General features: G+C 45.9%; 1 protein-coding gene across 1 annotated transcript in view; it reads left to right on the top strand.

Moving 5' to 3' along the window:
• The window catches only part of WDR36 (WD repeat domain 36), a 61,779-nt gene that overhangs the window by 38,175 nt on the left and 1,368 nt on the right, over positions 1-22,236 (top strand). The window contains exons 14-22 of the mRNA XM_056537475.1: positions 10,869-11,034; positions 11,207-11,315; positions 11,402-11,481; positions 12,964-13,071; positions 15,804-15,904; positions 16,045-16,184; positions 17,503-17,619; positions 20,930-21,011; positions 21,153-21,340. Of these exons, the coding sequence (XP_056393450.1) occupies positions 10,869-11,034; positions 11,207-11,315; positions 11,402-11,481; positions 12,964-13,071; positions 15,804-15,904; positions 16,045-16,184; positions 17,503-17,619; positions 20,930-21,011; positions 21,153-21,340 (1,091 nt within the window). The remainder of the gene's footprint in view (positions 1-10,868; positions 11,035-11,206; positions 11,316-11,401; positions 11,482-12,963; positions 13,072-15,803; positions 15,905-16,044; positions 16,185-17,502; positions 17,620-20,929; positions 21,012-21,152; positions 21,341-22,236) is intronic.

Below are 22,236 nucleotides of genomic sequence, written 5' to 3'. Positions count from 1 at the left end.
TCCTGTGGAGGGCAGCCGCCGGCATTTTGCAGCGGCTCCCTCCACAGGACTTAATGCAGCACACCTTCTATGGACAGCGGTGTACAGCGCCGCCCTTCTTCATCCACTGTTCGGCGCTCGAGCCGGGGTCCCTGAGCTCCTCCTCCCCACTCGCGCGCTGATCTCTGTGCTCTTGTCCCGTCCCCCTTTCTGTTGCGGGGGCCGGTGTGAGGTGAGATCTCCAAACCCATGCAAAAACCGAACCGCAATCTCACCTCACACTGGTGCGGGACACTGTTTTCTAGCTCCTGCGGCTGCTGCCGACGGGCGCTCCGGAGCAGCGGCATGACAGGCTATTATAGCCCGCTGTTAGCCGTCACCCCTCCGGTGGACTCGCGCGCGGATTACTGTACTCTTGTCCCACACCCGCCCCGTACACCCCCCCCCCCCCTCTCTGTGCGGGGGTCGGTGCGGGACACTGTTTTCCTAGCTCCCGCGGCTGCTGCCAACGGGAGCTCCGGAGCGGCGGCATGACAGGCTATTGTAGCCCGCTGTTAGCCGTCGCCCCTCCGTTGGATAATCCCTGCGCTTATGGTCGGCTCTCGTGGAGTGCCTTGCGCCATGTGTGGGCCGGAGTCTGCTTTCCTGAGTCAAAAAAAAAGGGACCGTGTGTAGGGGTATGTGTTTTATATATGTATTTATATATACACATGCATTTCTTCTTGGTCACTCAAACCATTTGTTGGTGTTTGCCACCATCTTGTGGCCAACACCTGTATTGCAGTTTGATTCTATTGTCTCTTCATGAGACAACCAGTTCCCAGTACCCCGCTAACTGGGGCGAGATGCCTTATACGGTGATCCCTCAACTTTCTGTCTACAGTGGAATCTGTCTATGGCCGGGAGAACAGACCGGTCAGAATGGGCATTTTACTGGTACGACGCCTGCATTGCTGAAGCTTATGCACTGACTTAGCCAGTGATTTACAGCTCCCGGCAGATTCTTCTTAATTTTATATGTAGGAACTTTATCTTTGTTTTTCTTTCATTTTCACCATTTCCTCATTTTTGGATGATGTTTTGGTGCCTTTAGAACCAATTACCAGGTTGGTTCTGGTCCCAACATTCAATGGTTTATTTTTTGTCTTGCACTTTTATTCTAGTGCAGCTTTAGGGACACCCTGGATGGTGACCTGTCATACGCTATACATGGGTATCCCTCTGGCGTCCTTACTTCTGCATTGTTACTCCTAACCTGGTGCAAGCTCTTTGGCGTTCCTGACAGTCACTCAGGTCTCCTTGGAGGTCCCTCATCTGTCATGTCTGCTGGCCGCCCATCCTGAGGTGTTCTTGGAATGTCATGTTATATGACCCCTTCTCTGCAGGTTAGGCATCTAATGCTCCGGATCCTCACATCCAGCGCAAGGTACCCATGGGAATGTACCTGTCTGGGCCAGATATAACTGTGACACACAGTAGCCTCGCCTTTAACTCATCCCTCAGCTGCGTGTCAGCAACTGGCATCCTGGTACCTCACTGCTGGTGCACGGTGTCCGAAGGAGTGCCTCGTCTACTTGGGACCGATACCAGTTAGTCAGGCAGTGGTCTGCATGGTTTCCTCTGCCATCTGTCACACGGCTGATGCCTCTGTGGCTGCAGTTCAGATACCCCACTGCTGAGTGTGGTATATGGTGAACTGACCCATGTATCCTATGGACCTATGACTCATGGTCTACTATGGACCCATACCAGTAGCCTGACGGTGGTCTACATGGTTTCCTACACCGCCTGTCCCATATCACCCGGTTGATGTATCTGTGGCTGGAGTTCCGGTACCTCACTACTGTGCGAGGTGTCCGATGGAATGACTTGTGGTATGCTCTGGACCCATCTCAGTAAGCCAGACAGTTGTCTGCATGGTTTCCTCTGCCGCCTGTCACGTGGCTGATGTCTCTGTGGCTGCAGTTAGGATGCCCCACTGCTGAGTGCGGTATTTGGAGAACTGACCCATGTGTCCTACGGACCCTCTGTCTTTGTCTCCTACAGACCTATACCATTAAGCCATACGGTGGTCTGCTTGGTTCCCCATTCCAGTAAGCCAGACGGTGGTCTGCTTGGTTCCCTACTTCGCCTGTCACACTTCACACGGCTGATGTATGGTCGACTGGATTTCATGTTCCTCACTGCTGTGCAGGGTGCTGACTGGATGCATCGTTGTCTTCGGTGAACCCATGCCAGTATGCCGAACAGTAGTCTGCATGGTTACCTAAACCGCCTGTCATACATCACACTTCTGATGTATCCGCGGCTGGAGAATGCAGGGATGCATTCCACGGTGTCTCTGCTTCCCTCTTTCTTATAGGGGGCGGGGTTTCACAGCTTCCCCGCCCTTCCACCTTTGACAAAGGTGCACAGTTATCCTGACTGCTCCCTTTTCACCGACCGCCTGGTGGGTTCCCTACCATACCTTGTCCCTGTGGACGGTGGTTCAGGTTCTCACTGCCATGATGTCGTTTTTCTCGTGAGTCACCCCAGGTTGCCCCGTGGACCCTCTGCAATGCTTCACATGCTGGTTTTTCAGGGTTGCCTACTTGGCCAAGTCCCTCTCTGCATGCCTGCTACTCTGTCTACAGGCTGCTCTCTCTCTCTCTCTCTCTCCACCCTTCTACTCTGTCTACGGACTGATGTCTCCCTCCACTATGGGTTTCCGTATGCAGGTCTCGGTATAGCCACGGTCCCTTTCCCACATAGTCGGACTGTGTCTGCATGGTGTTCCGCTCCACCTGGTTGCCTCCCCGTTGCTGCCGCTGCCGTGTCTGCAGTCTGGTGTCTCTCCTTCTGGTGCAGTTCTATAGAACATGTACCTGTGAGTTCTTGGGATTTTTTCTGTCTGTAAGTCTCTTCAGCATCAGCAGCGTCACTCTGTTCTCCTCTTGGATTGCCCTGTTGGTCTGCGGGAGGCATACCTCCTTTCCTGATCGTCCCTTGTGTTTTCTGCAGTTTTTGTTCGTGTATGCAGTCTTGGTATCCATGGCTGTCCTGGGGTACCCTGGTCTGTGTTCCTACAGGTGCTCAGACCGCTATGTAAGTGTAGTGCCCACCTTCCCGTTTGTTCGGTGGGGTAAGCCTCGGAGCTTCCGGTGAATTTGTTTCCGCAGCTCTGCGGAGGTTGAGCACTTCTGTTCTGACTATGGGGCCTGCTGGGCAAACAGTCGGTTCAGCCCCTCCCTGTACCTCCAGGTGTTCCTTCCGGGGTTTTTCCGTCCGGGGCGACTCGGTCTTCCCCTTGGCTCGGTCTGGAGGGGCTCTCAACACGTCTGTTTTTTTTCCTGGTTCCTGCGTACAGGATTATGATCCCACCTGGGACTCAGGGTGGCTCTTCCAGGCAGCGATGCCGCATCTGGGGGCCCCGTTCGCCCAGTACTTGTTCCGTGGCTGTGGGGCAGCACTTCCCTGTTCCTACTGCGCCTGGCATGTTTTTTTCCGATCCCCTTCCACGGGGGTGTGGGAATCTGGGTGCTTGACATGGGTCGGTGCTTGACTTTTCCTCTTGACCGCCCTTGTTTTCCCTACTCTGGAGGGACTATTGTCTTGAGTTTTTTCCTGTCACCTGGATGATGCCATCTCGCTGTGCCCACTATATAGCTGAAGTATCTGGTGGGACCTTTGCTTTTGCTGGGAGCATTCAACAGAGCCTTGTCCTGTCTAGGCTTGTGTGCTCGCTGTCCACCTTCGCAGCCTGGCTCTCTCTCTCTGCTTTTGGTTGTCTACTGGTGCTCACTCAGCCTTAGCTCTCTCCCCTTGTCCCTTCTACCTGGGAGGAGTGTGCTCTTCCTTCCCCTTTGTGTGTCAGTTGTATTTCACTGACTCCATAGTCTTCTAGAATCATCCTTCCTGTGCCCAGGTTCTGAGGCTCCCAGCTGGGTTCTCATTTCTTTCTCCATCCGCTCCCGTTCTGGGGGCCTGTTTCTTCAGAGGGCTCTGGTCCGCTTGGACACCTGGAGTCTATGACTATTGGTCCCCTTGGGACTCTGTTCTAGGAAGCTGTGGCATGCCTTCCTTTCCGGAGGCTCCCTGGGCCTTGGTGATGGTTCAGGTCTTGGGCTTTGGTGGTGATCCGGCCACAGCTCATCCACGATCCCTTTGTCAGGGCGGGCTTTTTCTGTTCCAATCCCCTTCACTTCTTCTTGGAAGTTGTCGCCCGGGGACTCTTACGGACGTCTCTTTTCCTTGCTGTTCAGGGGCTTCGTCTTCCAAGCAAGCTCTACATCTTCAGTTACATAGTTAGTATGGTTGAAAAAAGACATACGTCCATCAAGTCCAACCAGGGAATTGAAGGGAAGGGTGTAAGGGGATAAGGGAAAGGGATGTAGTTTTATAATTCTGCATAAGCATTAATGTTGTTTTGTTTCAGGAATGTATCTAACGCTGTTTTAAATCTTTTAATTGTTCCTGCTGTGACCAGTTCCTGAGGTAGACAATTCCATAAATTCAGTCCTCACGGTAAAGGAGTGTCGCCCCTTTAGACTAAACCTTTTCTTCTCCAGACGGAGGGAGTGCCCCCTCGTCCTTTGGGGGGGGGGGGGGGGGGTTAACCTGGAACAGTTTTTCTCCATATTTTTTGTATGGGCCATTTATATACTTATATACGTTTATCATATTCCCCCTTAAACGTCTCTTCTCAAGACTAAACAATTGTAACTCCTTTAATTACTCCTCATAGCTAAGATGTTCCATGCCCCATATTAGTTTAGTCGCGCGTCTATGCACCCTTTCCAACTCCGCAGTGTCCCTTTTATGAACAGGCGACCAAAACTGAACAGCATATTCCAGGTGAGGCCGTACCAATGCTTTATAAAGGGGGGGAGTATTATGTCCCTGTCCCTTGAGTCCATGCCTCGTTTTATATATGACAATATCCTGCTGGCTTTGGAAGCAGCAGCATGACATTGCATGCTATTCTGTAGTCTGTGATCTACAAGTACACCCAGATCCTTCTCTACCAGTGACTCTGCCAGTTTAATCCCCCCTAAGACATACGATGCATGCATGTTATTAGTACCCAGATGCATAACTTTACATTTATCCACATTGAACATCATTTGCCAAGTGGATGCCCAGACATTTAGTCTATCCAAGTCATCTTGTAACTTATGCACATCCTCTATAGACTGTACTGTGCTACAAAGCTTGGTGTCATCTGCAAAGATAGAAACAGAGCTGTTAATACCATCCTCTATATCTTTGATAAATAAATTAAACAACAGCGGGCCCAGTACTGAACCTTGGGGTACACCACTAATTACCGGGGACCAATCAGAGTACGAATCATTGACCACCACTCTCTGGGTACGATCCATGAGCCAGTGTTCAATCCAGTTACAAACTAAAGTTTCATTGTCGGTTTCTCTGATATCCGAGATGCCTCAAACCCCCCCCCCCCCCTTTTTTTTTTTTTTTCAGGGTGTTGGCTGCTCCTTCTTCCATGTCCTCCCGGGTTTGAGGGCGTTCAGGTTCTCCGCATTCCACAAGGTGCTCATGGAAGGCCCCTGGGACAGGGGTTTCTAAGTCTGCGGCTTGCTCTCATGCTCCGGACCTCTCCGTCGCTGAAGTACATCTTCCTTTTTTTCCTAGGGTTCTTGTCTCTCTGTATGACCCAGGGGTCTTGGGTCTCTCCAGAGGACGAGCCTTCCTTGGCATCCTGGTCCATCTCCTTGACCTTCCGGGAGCTCAGTTTCTGGGCCTAGTTGGTCTCCGCCTTGGGGGCGCGTCCGCAGGCCTTGTGGAATCGTGTGTTCAGACTCGGAACTGATTCAGTTTCTCTGGTGGATGTTTTTTCCCACCCTTGGGGACTGCTTTGGTACGTCCCATCAGTAAGGTGTCCCCCAATGAAGAGCGACCGAGAAAAGGAGATTTTTTTTGTACTCACCGTAAAATCTCTTTCTCGTAGTCTTCATTGGGGGACACCGCACCCACCCATTTCTTTATCTTTTTACGGTCTTTTTTTTCCAGTTTTTGGATTATTATCTGGGATTCCTTTCTACGGTCCTTCGGACGTATTTCCTGGTTTTCTTCTCATACTGCTTTGTGACAAAACTGGTTACCTCACTGCAGGAGGGTGGGTATATCCTGCCAGGGAGGAGACTACTTTTTTTTTCCTAGTGTCAGTGCCTCCTAGTGGCAAGAGCATATACCCATCAGTAAGGTGTCCCCCAATGAAGATTAAGCGAGAGATTTTACGGTAAGTACAAAAAAAATCTCCTTATTTTTACTTTTAGAAAAAATTAGAGGGTTTCAATGTATAGCAGCAATTTAAAAAATTGTCATGAAAATTGCAAAATCTGAAGGGACAGATGTTACAGAACTACAACTCCCAGCATGCCTGGGCAGACTAGGCATGCTGAGAGTTGTAGTTTGGCAACATCTGGAGGGCCACCGTTTGGGCACCACTGTAATAATGGTCTCCAAACTGTGACCCTCCAGATGTTGCAAAACTACAACTCCCAGCATGCCCAGACAGCCTTTGACTGTCTGGGCATGCTCTGAGTTGCAGTTTAGCAACCACTAGGAAGGGCAGCAGTATATATTGTTTACTGCCCCCTTCCTTTTTCCCCCCCTACCGTCGCTTCCCAACTGCGCCGCTGATCTCTGCAGTCTCCAGCGATGATCGGCGGTCCCCACAGCATCTTCTTTCCAGGTACCGGCCGCCATCTTCTCCCCCTGTTCTGCCCGACATCCAGGGGTGGGCAGAGCGGGAGCTTTCCATGGCAACCCCCTGTCGTGCATGGCCATTGGTCAGAACTCAGTTCTGACTAATGGCAGGGGTTAGGAGGAGATCGCAGCACTCCAATCTCGCTCCTTTCCCTCAGGATGATCGGGGCGGTCACTGACAGCTCCGATCATCCCTATTTTCTGGGTGATCGGGTCACCAGAGACCTGATCAGCCCGGAATAGCAGAAAATCTCATGTCTGAATTGACATGCGATTTTCTCCAATCGCCGACATGGGGGTGTCTCAGGACCCCCCTCGGTAATGTGCCGGGATGCCTGCTGAATGATTTCAGCAGGCATCCCGGTCCGGTCCCCAACCGGCTAGCGGCGGGGACCGGAATTCCCACGGGTGTATCCATACACCCTCAGTCCTTAAGGACTTTAAAACGGGGGCGTATGGATACGCCCGCCGTCCTTAACAGGTTAATTCCTGCTATATTACTGCTGCGGTTCATGTATCCCACGGTCGATGTGAGGTGTTTGGATGAGTGTCCTTATGTAATTCAGGACTTCCTATTCCAGTACACCAAGCGGTCGTCAGCATGACTTCCTAATTTCCAGGTCACCTACCCCATACCTGCCGCTCCTGCTGCTGAAGTCCGGTAGCCGACTTTCGGTGTGCTGTCCTGAAACAGGAACTCTGTATGTTCATCGTCCCTTATTCCAATAAGCCAGACTGTGTCTGCATGGTTTCCTGCACCACTTGCATCCTACATCAGTAACCTGTGCCTGCAGTTCAGATGCTTTCTACTGCATACTGTCTGTAGCACTGTTTGGGGTAGGCTGGGAGCGTGTTCTGCAGGTTTTTTAGACCTTCACAGAAACAGCTGCAGTCATTGTTCTCCTTTCGCAGGTGGCGTAACTGCTCCCAGCATCGTTCTGGCTCACAGGTAGGTGCTCCATCTGCTTTCACTACTGCCGGACACCTGCTCTATGCCTGCTGCTTTGCGTGGCGGTAGTCCTGGTTCCCCACTACCACCGTGCGGTATCAGTCTCTGTGTCCCTACATATGCTGTGGACACTGCACTTATGCCACCCACCTTCCCTGTTTTCAGGGGGCGTACTTGGGCTTTCATGCGGTCTCATTTCCGCACTTCTGCTGCAGTTGGGCAACTCTGTTCTGGAATGGGGCCTGTAAGGCAACACGGTGTGTTCAACAACCCCTCATGCCTTCCGACATGGGCCAGGATTGCTCTGTGGATATGGCTTCTGGTTTTTGTTTGGGGGGACCAAAGGTTTCGTCCCCCTTTGGGACGTACCTCCTACAGCTTTATTATGATTTGTTCGCTCCTTTCTTGCATGCGTAGTCATATCTTTATCCACACAAGTATCCCGGGTCAACATCCTTACGAGGACTCAGATGGTTTCTCCATACCTCGGTATGTTGTCGCAGAGTTCCTAGGGTTACTGTTGTCACCCGTATGTGCACCCTTTACCATGGGGTGGTGTCTAGCATGTTCAGCCTACTATTGCAGTCTGGCACTTTTCCCATTTTTTGGTGACCTCCTGCTGCTTCTGCGACCATGGCACCCTCCCCTGCTGGAGGAGTTTTTAAGTCATGTATGTTTCGGCTATAGCCGGCCTGGTCTCCATCTGTTGCATGGTTCTGGCATTTTTCAGCTTAGCTCCCTCGGTCTCCCTCTCAGTTTCTGTCCTGACGGGATGGTTTTTTGAGTCCTCTTCTGGTCTGTTTGGATCGACGGGTTCAAGGCTTGTTTCTCCTTGTCCATCCCCTCTTCGCTTGTGTTGGCGGGTGCGGGGAGTCCTCCTATATTAGGCACCCTCCTAGGCGGTGGTGGCATGCCTTCATGTCTGGGATTGTTTTCCCTTCCTTGGGGCCTTAGTGATGTGTTGGTCTCAGGCAGGCATGACATTTCTGCCCAGATCTCTTAGCAATCCCCTTTTGTCGGGTTGTCTCTCTCGCCCACACTATTCTTGTCTCAACATGGCAGTACGTCTTCTGGAATTCTTTGCTGAAGATGGCATGCTTACACTCTAAGGTTGACTTCCAGTTCCCATGTCCGGTCACTCTGGTATTCTGTGATACTCTTCTCTGGGCGTTCAGGTCCTTGTCCAGCCGGTCTACTTCCCTTCTCCTCCTCTTTCTGGTCAGTCGGATTGCGCCAGTCTAGCCAATTTGACATTATGCATGGACCTGGTTCTCTGTTTTTTCTTTTTGCCGCTGTTAGGGCTCAGAGTCAAACTCTTGAGTCCGCTCTTCCTCCGGGGTTCTCGCATCAGGCCTCAAAGACTACCTTTTCCGGTCTTTCTGCGGCCTATAGGTCTCCGGTCTCTGCTACAGCCGGCCTCTTCCTTTTGGCTTCCTGGGCCATCTACATGGGTGGTGGAGCTTCCAGATGATCTGTTTCCGGGCCCCGGTTGTCTCTTGGCCGAGGGTCTTGCCAGCAAGCCTTGCAGACAGACTGGGTTCAGTCTCAGGACTGTGTTACCTTCTCTGGCAGTTATTACTTCCCACCCCAGGGACTGCTTTGGGTACGTCCCATCAGTATCCTGTGTCCCCCAATGAAGCGACCGAGAAAAGGAGATTTTTTTTTTGTACTCACCATAAAATCTTTCTCTTAGCCTTCATTGGGGGGACACAGTACCCACCCATATCTTCATGTCCTGCCCGGATTCTCTTTTCCGGTTCGTGTTTTTTTTATTTTTTTTTTTTAACCTGGATTCCTTCTAGGGTCCTTCAGACATCTCTCCTTCTTGTTGGCTTCTCCTACTGCTTTGTGACACAACTGAGTTCCTCGTGGCAGGTGGGCAGATATATACTGCCAGGTAGTAGCCGACTTTTTTTTTTCCTTGTGTCAGCGCCTCCTAGTGGCATATACACATCAGTATCCTGTCGTTCCCCCCCCCCCCCCCACACACACACACACACACACACACACACACACACACACACACACAAATAAGGGCTACGAGAAAGAGCTTTTACTGTGACCCCATTTTGAAAACTACACCCCTCACAGAATGTAATAAGGGGTACAGTAAACATTTACACCTCACAGGTGTCTGACAGATTTTTTGAACAGTGGTCCCTGAAAATGAACAGCCCACTGTTCCAAAGATGCCAGTGGGGTGTAAATGCTTACTGCACCCCTTATTACATTCTGTGAGGGGTGCAGTTTCCGAAATGGGATCACATGTGGGGGGGGGTCTATAAGAACATGTTAGTGTAAAAAATTAAGATTTTGAATTTTCTCCACTTTGCTGCTACTTCTGTGAAACACCTAAAGGGTTAACAAACTTTCTGAATGTCATTTAGAATTTTTTGAGGGGTGCAGTTTTCATAATGGGGTCCATTATGGGGTATTTCTAACACAAAGACCCTCAAATTCACTTCAAAACTGATTTTGAAATTTTTGTGGAAAATTGCTGCTAAACTTTGAAGCCCTCTGTCTTCAAAAAGTAAAAACATGTCAACTTTATGATGCAAACATAAAGTAGACATATTGTATATGTGATTAAATATATAATTTATTTGGTATGTCCATTTTCCTTACAAGTAGAGCTTCAAAGTTAGAAAAATGTAAAATTTTCAAATATTTCATGAAATTCTAGAACTTTTCACCAAGAAATGATGCAAAATCTGTGATCTTCTTGTTAGCTCAGGAGAAAGTGTTAGGCTCTATTCGCACGGCAGAATTTCCATCTGGAAAAATTCCGTATGGACACTCTGCAGGCCTTCTCAGAAATGCTTCGTCTCCATAGAAACTAATACATCTACTGTATTCCGAAAGAAAGAAGTTGACGTGTTCATTCTTTCTGCAAAGTCCAGAATTTGAAGTTTCTGCTACTGAAATTCTGGTGTGTGTGTGTGTGTGGTGCAGCAGAATTCCATTGAAAACAATTGGTCCGTGTGAATAGGGCCTTATCAAGGGCAAGGCAGCTGATTGACATTGAGGAGACTGGTGTTTGCACAAGCATTGTGGCCTCTTCACACAGCTGATTTACAGGGTGCCAGGAGTCGTACCCCCGCCGATACTTATGGCCCATCTGGATGCTTTCGTTATTGGCAGCCAAACACCCAGCACTGTTGTCTTTAGCATTCAGGTTATGGGCTAAATGTATGTGGTATATTTAAATTGGTATGGCTTTCTCTTACAGCTCATGATGGCTCCGTCAGAGGGGTTGTTGTTGATGGGTTAAACCAGATGACAATCACAGTTGGCAGCGACAAGCTCATGAAATTTTGGAAGTTTAAGTCCAAACAGTTGATGCAAACAATAGACATTGCAGTATGTCCTACATCCTCCTTGCTCCATAGAGAAAGGTAAATGATATGATTAGTATTAGTGTATTTCTTTTTTGCATTAAGCTTCATGTACACATCAAAGTGGTGAAAAGTAATTTGCTCATCCTATAAATGCTATAATGCTGTATAATGGAGAAAAGGACATGTATAAATGTCATCATCTAATGCTGAATAAATCTTGTCATGACAGCGGTATGTTGGCAGTTGCCCTGGATGACTTCAGCATTAAAGTTTTTGATATTGAAACGTGTAAGCTGGTGAGACAGTTCCCAGGACACAATGGAAAGATAAATGATATGGTGAGGACAATTACATCTTTTACACCTACTGTGCACATAAGCAAAGCTCTTATCATCAATTACATTATTTTTTTTTCTCTTCTAAGACTTACAGCCCTGATGGGCGATGGCTAATGACTGCATCTATGGACTGTACTGTTAAAATATGGGACTTCCCATCTGGATGGTAAGATTTTCTTTTTTAAATATTATCCGCATTATCATGATCTGTATTATTTAACAGAAAATGCAAATTTAAAGGGGGTTTCCTGGTCTTATTTTTTTTAATTTCTTGTTAGCAAGCTTAGGGGTGGAAAAAAAACACTACTCTTCGTTCAGCTTGTTGCTGCTCAAGCTTTCCCCACCAGAAGTGCTGCAATGACATCCCCTTGCATTATGTATATGGTGATGCAGCCAATCATTTTCCTCTACACAGTGATTGATTTAAGCATCACTTGCACAATGTGTAGGTACTATGAGATTATACTCTGTGGTTAGCCCTGGGATCATCCTTTTCCACAGCCAAAAGAACATGTTTTCAGCTCCATTAAGCAAGTTCACACCAACTTCTATTAATGCAACTGGCTCCTTGGCAGGCTTATTCACACAGGTTGCAGGATAAACAAAACAAACACGGGAACAAACAAAATCCTAGACAGTCTACCCTCTGACTACACATTTACAGTCCCTATCTGCAAACTGGTGGGCTAATCCCTGCCAGTTAAAAACACATGTTCCCTGCAACCTTTTCTTACTGTGTCTTCTAAGACTGGTGTGAATCACTCACAGCGCCTGGCTTTGTGCTCCTTGCAAGGACCCCTTGCCTCTCCCTGACAGCCACCCTGCTGTCTTCTGGGGAGAGTCCAGACTACACTTCCTGGTCTCTTAAATATCCACCCTCTGATTAATAAGTTAGTAGGTGTGCATTCTGCTGCTAGCTCACCTAGGTTAAAGGAGAACTCCAGAATACAAAAATTGTCCTCCATACTGCCGGCAGTAAAAAAAAATAGATACATACCTTCCTTTGCTCCTCCGGTAACCAGCTCCGGCCTCTGCCGCGATCCTCTTCCTGGTTGCCGGTGGTCGGCGAGTCATACTGCACTCAGCCAATCACTGGCCGCAGTGAAGTCCCGACTCAGCCGGCGATGGGCTGAGCGGCAGTGTGCCAGGGCCAAAAAAGTCACACTACCGTTCAGCCTATTGCCGGCCGAGTCGGGACTTCGCTGCGGCCAGTAATTAGCTGAGTGCAGTATGACTCGCCCACCACCGGCAATCAGGAAGAGGATTGCGGCGGAGGACGGTGTGGGTTACCGCAGGCATCGGGGGAGCGAAGGAAGGTATGTATCTTTTTTTTTTTTTTTTTTTTTTTTTTTTTTTTTTTTAATTGCTGGCAGTATGGAGGACAATTTTTGTATTCTGGAGTTCTCCTTTAAGGGACATGGAAAAACACCCTTTCATTACCTCATAGTACTTTGTGCCTGGCACTGGCCAGGGGAAACCTGTGAGGTGGTATGGTTCAACCCTCAGTATGTCATACAATATTTTTAAAAGACCAGAAAACACTTCATGACTAAACCTTTATAAAGAAGCATTCACAGCTTGTTTTTTTTTTTTTCTCTGTACGTTTTTATTGTCTGTTGTAACTTTTTTTTTTTTTTTTGTTCTTCAGCCTCATAGACTGTTTTCTATTGGATTCACCTGTTGTTAGCCTCACAATGTCACCGACTGGAGATTTCCTAGCAACTGCCCATGTGGATGACCTATCTCTATATTTATGGTGTGTTATATTTTTTAATTAATTTACTGGAAACAATTTAAGACTAGGTTCAGTGATACGACCACATGATCTGGATCCCCCATGGTTACAAAGCACACAACCCCTTAAGTGCAATAAACTAAAGGTTTTTGTTGTCATCAGGGTGACCAGATATCATTCTATTTTCACATCTGTGATGACTTCATAAGATACTTTATATGAAGTATATACTACTACTACTACTATGATACTTCAAGAGATAATTTCATTTCCTTTTTATAGAAAAAATGGCTTATAAAATCATGGCTTATTCCTATCTGAAGCACAGGCATGTACAGAGTCCAGTAAGTGAGGGTGGGCTAGTACTCCTCTGTGCTCTCTCCTGTCTGATAGTACTCCTCTGTGCTCTCTCCTGTCAGACAGGAGAGGGCACAGAGGAGTCCTGTCAGACAGGAGAGGGCACAGAGGAGTCCTGTCAGACAGGAGAGGGCACAGAGGAGTCCTGTCAGACAGGAGAGGGCACAGAGGAGTCCTGTCAGACAGGAGAGGGCACAGAGGAGTCCTGTCAGACAGGAGAGGGCACAGAGGAGTCCTGTCAGACAGGAGAGGGCACAGAGGAGTCCTGTCAGACAGGAGAGGGCACAGAGGAGTGCTAGCTTACCCTCATTAACTGAATTTTGTCCATGCCTGTGCTTCAGCTTGGACAAAGCCATGATTTTATAAGCTATGATTTCTATAAAAATGAAAACACTTTCTTATGAAGTATATTAGAAAGGTTAATGTTTTGCCAAGATGTACAACATATAAAAAGTTTTTGTATTTGACAGTGCCCAGTTAAAGCGCAACTGTCATGAAATCTGGGTGCAATAACCTGCACACAGCCTTTGTACTGTGTGCAGGTGGTGTGTATAGCAATGTTTTTACCTAATATTTGCAGACTTTCATTACCCCAAAAAATGCTTTTGATGAAAGCCACTGACGGTCGGATAGGCGTGGCTCGAGATAAACGATGCCCCGCTGCTGCCACGCCCACCCCCTGTATGTCAGTGCTGGGACCGCTGTGTGATTGACACACAGGTCCCAGCGCATGCCCCCTTCAGCTAATCTAATGTGCGCGCGTGTCATCCAGCTAGCACTGCGCAGGTGCACTGAGGAGAAAGATGGCAACAGGAACTGGGGGAGCCAGCACACAGCGGCACGCACATTAGATTAGCTGAAGGGCGCATGCGCTGGGTCCTGTGTGTCAATCACACAGCAGTCCCAGCGATGATCGGTGGGGTGGCGGTGGGGCATTGCGTACCTCGCGCCTTGCCTATCCGACCGCCAATGGCTTTCATCAAAAGCATTTTTTGGGGTAATGAAAGCCTGCAAATATTAGGTAAAAACATTGCTATACCCACCACCTGCACACAGTACAAAGCTGTGTGCAGGTTATTGCACCCAGATTTCATGACAGTTGCGCTTTAAGGTTTTTACTTGCCCTGTATTGTGCAAGTAACCATTACTTGATTCTAGGGCGACCAAGTTAAAACCATTGTATCGTGAGACCATAATTCTTTGGGTAACTAGTAATTGGTTATAAAGCCCCCAAAAATTAGGGAAAAAATATATTTAAAAAATTTACTTATAAATAACAAAGATAAAACTATACAGATCAGAAATAGCTGTAAATCTCTCTTAATGTAGATGACAGGAGCTTCTACACGATGCTGTATGTTACACACAGTAAACCAAAAAAGTTAAATGGAGCTGCCCTAGCTTGGTGTCTAAAGAAGCAGCTTATCCAGGCCTAGGTAGATGGCAGTACACAACATACTGCACTGCACTGTACTGTAAAGAGGTGCTACTTGAGTTAGTTGGTGCATGCTTTTCAGTAATACAGGTGTTTCACCAGATCATACAGCCACTGACACATACTATAGATATGGACTGTCTGTAGCATTGTATGGGTACGTAAATTTCTGATTTATTAAAATGTAATGTTAACTAAACCGCCCAGTAAAAGGCGTAAATGTAAAAAATACCAAAGTCCAGAATTGCGCATTTTGGTCACTTCATATATCAGAAAAAATTCATAAAAAGTGATCAAAAAGTCCATTAAAAACAAAAATGTTACAGTAAAACTACAGATCACGGCACAAAAATTGAGCCCTCTTATCGCCCTGTATACGGAAAAAATAAAAATGTTATAGGGGTCAGAAGATTTTTAAGCCTACAAATTATCTTACAAAAAGTTAATTTTTTTATTTTTACTAGCAAAGTAAAACAAAAATCTATATAATGTTGGGATTGTATAGACCTACAGAATAACGATAACATGTCATTTTTACCGAAAAGTGCACTAAGTAAAAACGCAACCCCCTAAAATTTGCATAATGGCATTTTTTTTTTATTTATTTATTTATTTTTTTTGCCCATCAAATAATTTCTTTTTGGCTTCCCCATACATTTTGTGGTAAAATGAGTAATGTCATTACGAAGTACAATAAGTCCCACAAACAACAAGCTTAATAGATGAAAAATTGGAAGAGATGAATTTTAAAAGATGAGGAGGAAAAAATGGATAAGCAAAAAACGAAAAATGGCTGCTTCATTAAGTGGTTAAGTATAGTGTCCATCATTTTCAGATTTACACCTGACCTCCATTGTCAGATGACATAAGGTGTCAGCATTTCATTATTAAAGTGGCTGCTAAAAACACTCGCCAGTTATCTATAAATGGAATATGCTGGTTTTATCTATTTTGGCAACAGGTCAAACAAGTCTTTGTTCTCCTTGGTTTCCTTACGTCCTCTCCCGTCAAACTATGAACCAGTTGTGGTGATGCTTCCTGGTGTAGCCAATGAGATTGAGGGTAAGAAGCAGTTATTTTGTTCATACTAAGTGGCCTGTTTTTGTGTCCTCATATGGTTTACTTTTTGGGTTTTCATGTGTTTTTTTGTTATGTTAATGGTAGTGTTCTTGTTTTTATGACCATTTATTTCTTGAATACAGAGGACATGGTTGAAGTTGAAGAAGCCAGTGAGGACATGATGGAATATGAATCGCCTGAACAACTAGGAGAAAAGTTGGTGACCCTGTCACTCTTACCTGAGTCAAGGTGGAAGAACCTCTTGAACCTTGATGTCATCAAGGTACTGTGACCATGGCATGTTCCAGTAAGAATTAGTAATGTTTGTTACTGAATATTGTTCACTGAAAAGTATAAAAAGTTCCTGTACGCCCTGAGTCCGCTCCCTTTCTATAACGCAGGGCCACGGCGTGGCCCCGCATCATAGCAGGTTGGGCCCGGCCTCTAACAATGGCCGGGACCCGTGGCCAATAGTGCTATTAACCCTTTAGATGCAGCGTTCAAAGTTGATCGCCCCATCTAAAGTGAAATTAAAGTACCCCCCGGCTAGCACAGTCGGCTGTTCGGGAATGGCGCAGCGAAATCGCGCATCCCGAACAGCTAGAACACACACTGGCCCCTACCTTCCTCCTGTGTGTCTGATCGCTGAATGACTGCTCAGTGCCTGAGATCCAGGCATGAGCAGTCAAGTGGCAGAATCATTGATCAATGTTATCCTATGGGATAACAATGATCAATGTAAAAGATCAGTGTGTGCAGGGTAGAACATTGCAAAAAATATCACCCCCCCGCCCCTTTTTTCCATAATAAAAACCTGTGTAAATAAAAATAAACGTGTGGTATCGCAACGTGCGGACATGTCCGGTTTATAAAAAGATTGTTAATTAAACCACATGGTCAATGGTGTAAGCGCAAAAAATTCCAGAGTCCAAAATAGCTTATTTACTTTTTATATTATAAAAAAAAAATGAATAAAAAGTGATCAAAAAGTCCAATCAATACAAAAATGGTACTGCTAAAAACTTCAGATCACAGTGCAAAAAATTAGCCCTCTTACCGCCCCATACGCGGAAAAATAAGTTATAGGGATCAGAAAATGACAATTTTAAACATATACATTTTTCTGCATGTAGTTATGATTTTTTCCAGAAGTACAACAAAATCAAACCTATATAAGTAGGATATCATTTTAATCGTATGGACCTACAGAATAAAGATAAGGTGTCATTTTTAAGGAAAAATTTACTGCGTAGAAACGGAAGCCCACAAAATTTACAAAATTGCGTTTTTCTTCAATTTTTTTGCACAATAATTTTTCTTTCCGTTTTGCTGTAGATTTTTGGGTAACATGACGGGTGTCATTACAAAGTAGAATTGGTGGCGCAAAAAATAAGCCATCATATGGATTTTTAGGTGCAAAAACGGAAAAGCCCCAGGTCCTTAAGGGTTTAATATATTTACAATGGCAAAAATGGGAATATTTTTCTTTCATATCATAAACTGAGCATTTTACATAAAAGTTATTTAAAATTTAGCACCCAGCTAAATAATAGACCGGTATTTTAAACACTAAACATTTTAATGTAATTCTCTTTTATTAGAGAAGAAACAAACCTAAAGAGCCTCCAAAAGTCCCAAAGTCTGCACCTTTTTTCATTCCTACCTTGCCTGGACTTGTCCCACGTTTTGGTTCTGAAGCTCAGGATGAAATACCTCAAGTAAGTTTAACTTCTTACCTATTTTTTGCCTTGTTATTAAATATTAAAACTGTGGGGAAGTTGTGATATACACCAATAAGCCATAACCTTAAAGGGTTACTCCGGTGGAAAACTTTATTTATTTATTAATTTATTTATTTTTTTATCAACTGGTGCCAGAAAGTTAAACAGATTTGTAAATTACTTCTATTAAAAAAATCTTAATCTTTCCAGTACTTTTTAGGGTCTTTATACTACAGAGGAAATGGTTTTCCTTTTTGAACACAGTGCTCTCTGTCCATTTTAGGAACTGGCCAGAGCAGTATATGTTTGCTATTCGGATTTTCTCCTACTCTGGACAGTTCTTAAAATGGACAGAGATGTCAGCAGAGAGCACTGTGTTCCAAAAAGAAAACCATTTTCTCTGTAGTATTCAGCAGCTAATAAGTACTGGAAGGATTAGGATTTTGTAATAGAAGTAATTTACAAATCTGTTTAACATTCTGGCACCAGTTGATTTAAGAAAAAAAAAAAAAGTTTTCCACTGGAGTACCCCTTTAAGTTAATAAGCTATGGCACCTGTGAAGGGTTAGAGATTTCCTTTTATTTTAACTTCAGATACGGCATAAGTTGTTGCACCCATATGATATAGGAGCACATAACAATGTGTAGTAATGAGCCATACATTTATAGTTAAAAAGTTCTCTCAATAGCTAGAGAAAGAGGATAGCAGATACAAAGTTACCGTATATACTCGAGTATAAGCCGAGACCCCTAATTTCAACCCAAAATCCCAGGAAAAGTTATTGACTCGAGTATAAGCCTAGGGTGGGAAATACATCATCCCCCCCTGTCATCATCATCACCGCCTGTCAGCATCCAGACCCTCATCATCATCACCGGTCATCATCCCCTTGTCATCATCCCACACCCCCCCTTCATCATCCCCTTGTAATCATCCCACAACCCCCCCTTCATCATCCCCTTGTCATCATCCCCACCCCCCTTCATCATCCCACACCCCCCCTTCATCATCCTCTTGTCATCATCCGCCCTCAGTGGTCTTCAACCTGCGGACCTCCAGAGGTTTCAAAATTACAACTCCCAGCAAGCCCGGGCAGCCATCGGCTGTCCGGGCTTGCTGGGAGTTGTAGTTTTGAAACCTCCGGAGGTCCGCAGGTTGAAGACCACTGCGGCCTTCGACATCATCCAGCCCCCTCTCACACCCTTTAGTTCTGAGTACTCTCCTCCGCTCGGCGCTGGTCCGGTGCTGCAGGACTGTCCGGAGAGGAGGTGGTCCGGTGGGATAGTGGTTCCGGGCTGCTATCTTCACCGGGGGCGCCTCTTCTCCGCGCTTCAGGCCCAGAATAGAGGCGTTGCCTTGATAATGACGCAGAAGTACGTTGGCAATGAACGTACCTCTGCGTCGTTGTCAAGGCAACGTGACTATTCTGGGGCCGGGCCCGAAGCGCTTAGAAGAGGCCTCCCCGGTGAAGATAGCAGCCCAGAACCACTATCCCACCGGACGACCTCCTCTCCGGACAGTCCTGCAGCACCGGACCAGCGCCAAGCGGAGGTGAGTACTGTACAGAACTAAAGGGGGTGAGAGGGGGCTGGATGATGTTGAAGGCCGCAGTGGTCTTCAACCTGCGGACCTCCGGAGGTTTCAAAACTACAACTCCCAGCAAGCCCGGATAGCCGATGGCTGCCCGGGCTTGCTGGGAGTTGTAGTTTTGAAACCTCTGGAGGTCCGCAGGTTGAAGACCACTGCGGGTGGAGAGTTCACTCGTGTATAAGCCGAGGGGGGTGTTTTCAGAACGAAAAATCGTGCTGAAAAACTCTGCTTATACTCGAGTATATACGGTATGTCTGCTGGGGAAAACACTAGGCTCTGTACAAATATATTAAGAGAAAATAGTGCTAGTACTTGTTGGGGCAAAAGTAAGCAACACTTAATAAAAATCTATTAAGAAAATTATTTTTGTGTTGCTTTTCTGCACAATGCAAGAAGAATTTTATTTATTTTTTTAATATTATGCTAGTGTAATAAAGGATATACAGTGGTCCCTCAACATACGGTGGTAATCCGTTCCAAACGGGCCATCGTTTGTTGAAACCATAGTTTGTTTAGGGATCCGTGCAATGTAAAGTATAGGACAGTGGTCTACAACCTGCGGACCTCCAGATGTTGCAAATCTACAACACCCAGCATGCCCGGACAGCCAACGGCTGTCCGGGCATGTTGGGAGTTGTAGATTTGCAACATCTGGAGGTCCGCCGGTTGTAGACCACTGTTAGAGGAAGTTGTACTGACCTGTCCCCACCGCTCCGGACCGTCACCTCTGCCCGGGATGTCGTCGTCCATCGCTGTCACCATGTCCCCAACATGGCCTCTGCTTCCCCGGCAACCGCGCTCTCTGTCGCCGCTACGCACGCCGCTCCTATTGGATGACGGGACGGCGTTTGCAGCGACGTGATGACGTCGATGGAGAGCGCCGAAGATTCAGAGGATCCCGAAGAGGACGCGCCGGAGCCCCGAGGACAGGTAAGTGATCGTCAGCAGAGCTCACGGGGCACCGTAAACGGCTATCCGGCAGCAGTTGAAGCAGTCAGCGCTGCCGGATAACCGTTTATGCGATGGCCCTGACATAAAAAAGCATTGTATGTTGATGCTGCCTTCAACATGTGATGGCCTCTGAGAGGCCATCGCATGTTGAAATTATCGTATGTCGGGGCCATCGTATGTTGAGGGGTCACTGTAGTTGGGAGCGGTTTGGACCAAATTTATTAAACTGCACACACCTCTTAAAAATAAATTGCTGCATTTTGTACTAAATAACAGTCAGAAAATCAGACATGTGCTTGAACATAAGGGTGGCTCTATTGCTATCAGCTGAAGAGTAAAACGCTTAACGTGTTAGTCATGTAAAGCAACTTTTGATATGTTCACCAGATGTGTAAAATGTTATACCTAAGATCTGCTGCAATTGTGCATTATTAGCGGGGGACATGAGAAGCATTGCAATCCACTGCAGAGAAATGCATGGATCTGTCGGCCAGCTGGAGAGTGGAGTGCAATGCAACCTGCTTCTCCGGCTAATAACTCAAGATAGCAGCGGGAGTGTGATAGCAGCGGCAGCATCAGATGTGTCTGATCATGTCCAAAATGAGTGGGGCTGAGTGACAGTGCCATACACAAACTATCCAGATATTTTGGAAGAAAGTTATTTTTCTAATCCATTCCAAACAAATTAGTAGTTGTCTTTAGTTATTTAAGTGTTTTGTTTTGTTTTTTATAATTTTTTTCATATATATTTTTATACATTTTTAGTCCAAAGTTGTGAATCTTGGAGTCCTTGAACAGAAATCTACTTTTTGTGTCCAGCTTGAAGAGTCACTTGACCATAACAACTGTGAGTTCAAGTCACTTATCTAATATTTTTGTGCTCTAGAGTCTTAGTATAAGTCTGTTGACCTATGAGAATATTTTTAGATTTGAAAGGAGAAATCAGTGTCCAGCTTAAAAAGAATCTATATGCTTTAACCTTTTGCAGATGACATTCCACTGAAAACTATAAAGGAGTTAGGGCCTTCCAGCATTGAAACAGAGATCCGGAACCTGGCTCCAGAAGGTGGCGGTTCTATAGAGGTGATGCAGAGCTTCTTAAAGATGGTTGGAAGGATGCTGGAAATGAGACTTGATTTTGAGCTAGCCCAGGCATACCTTGCTTTATTCTTAAAGGTAAGTTTTTTGTTTATTTATTTTTTCTTTAATAGTTACACATTTACACAAACGTGCGCTTTGCTTGTTTGGCTTGGTGTGTAATATTAATTTAGGGTGGGGTCACCTGTAAAAGAGCTGCCGATGATCCGACCGATAGTGTGCCTCCAGCTGTTGCCACATGCTACGGATCCGTTATGTGTAACCTGACCCTTATTGTTTAGGGTGTGTATGTACATATGTAGAAGTAGATCGCTGAGAAAATTCTAAATGAGCTTTGGGAATACACTGTTAGGGTACGTTCCCACACGGCGTATTTTGCTGCGTATTTTCCTACCCATTGACTTCAACAGAGAAAATAAAATACGCAGCAGAAAATACGCAGCAAATACGCCGTGTGGGAATGTACCCTTAAAGGGGTACTCCAGTGGAAAACTTTTTTTTTTTTTCTTTTTTTTTCTTTTTTCAAATCAACTGGTGCCAGAAAGCTAAACAGATTTGTAAATTACTTTTTATTTAAAAAAAATCTGTTTCCTTCCAGTACTTATCAGCTGCTATATGTTAGAGGAAGTTGTGTAGTGCTTTTCTGTCTGACCACAGTGCCCTCTACTGACACCTCTGTCCATGTCAGGAACTGTCCAGAGTAGGATCAAATCCCCATAGAAAACCTATCCTGCTCTGGACAGTTCCTGACATGGACAGAGGTGGTCAGACTGAAAAGAACTACACAACTTTCTCTGGAAGGATTAAGATTTTTTAATAGAAGTAATTAACAAATCTTTTTAACTTTTTGGCACCATTTGGTTTGAAAAAGATTGTTTTCCACCGGAGTACCCCTTTAAGTATTTTAGTGATAAAGGGGTTATGCAGCGGTTTGACATTATATTAAAACAACTCGATGTTCTATTTTCAGAATG

This window comes from Hyla sarda, chromosome 1 (assembly GCF_029499605.1).
Source record: "Hyla sarda isolate aHylSar1 chromosome 1, aHylSar1.hap1, whole genome shotgun sequence".
Classification (NCBI taxonomy): domain Eukaryota; kingdom Metazoa; phylum Chordata; class Amphibia; order Anura; family Hylidae; genus Hyla; species Hyla sarda.
This window is presented reverse-complemented; position numbering and strand designations above follow the sequence as displayed.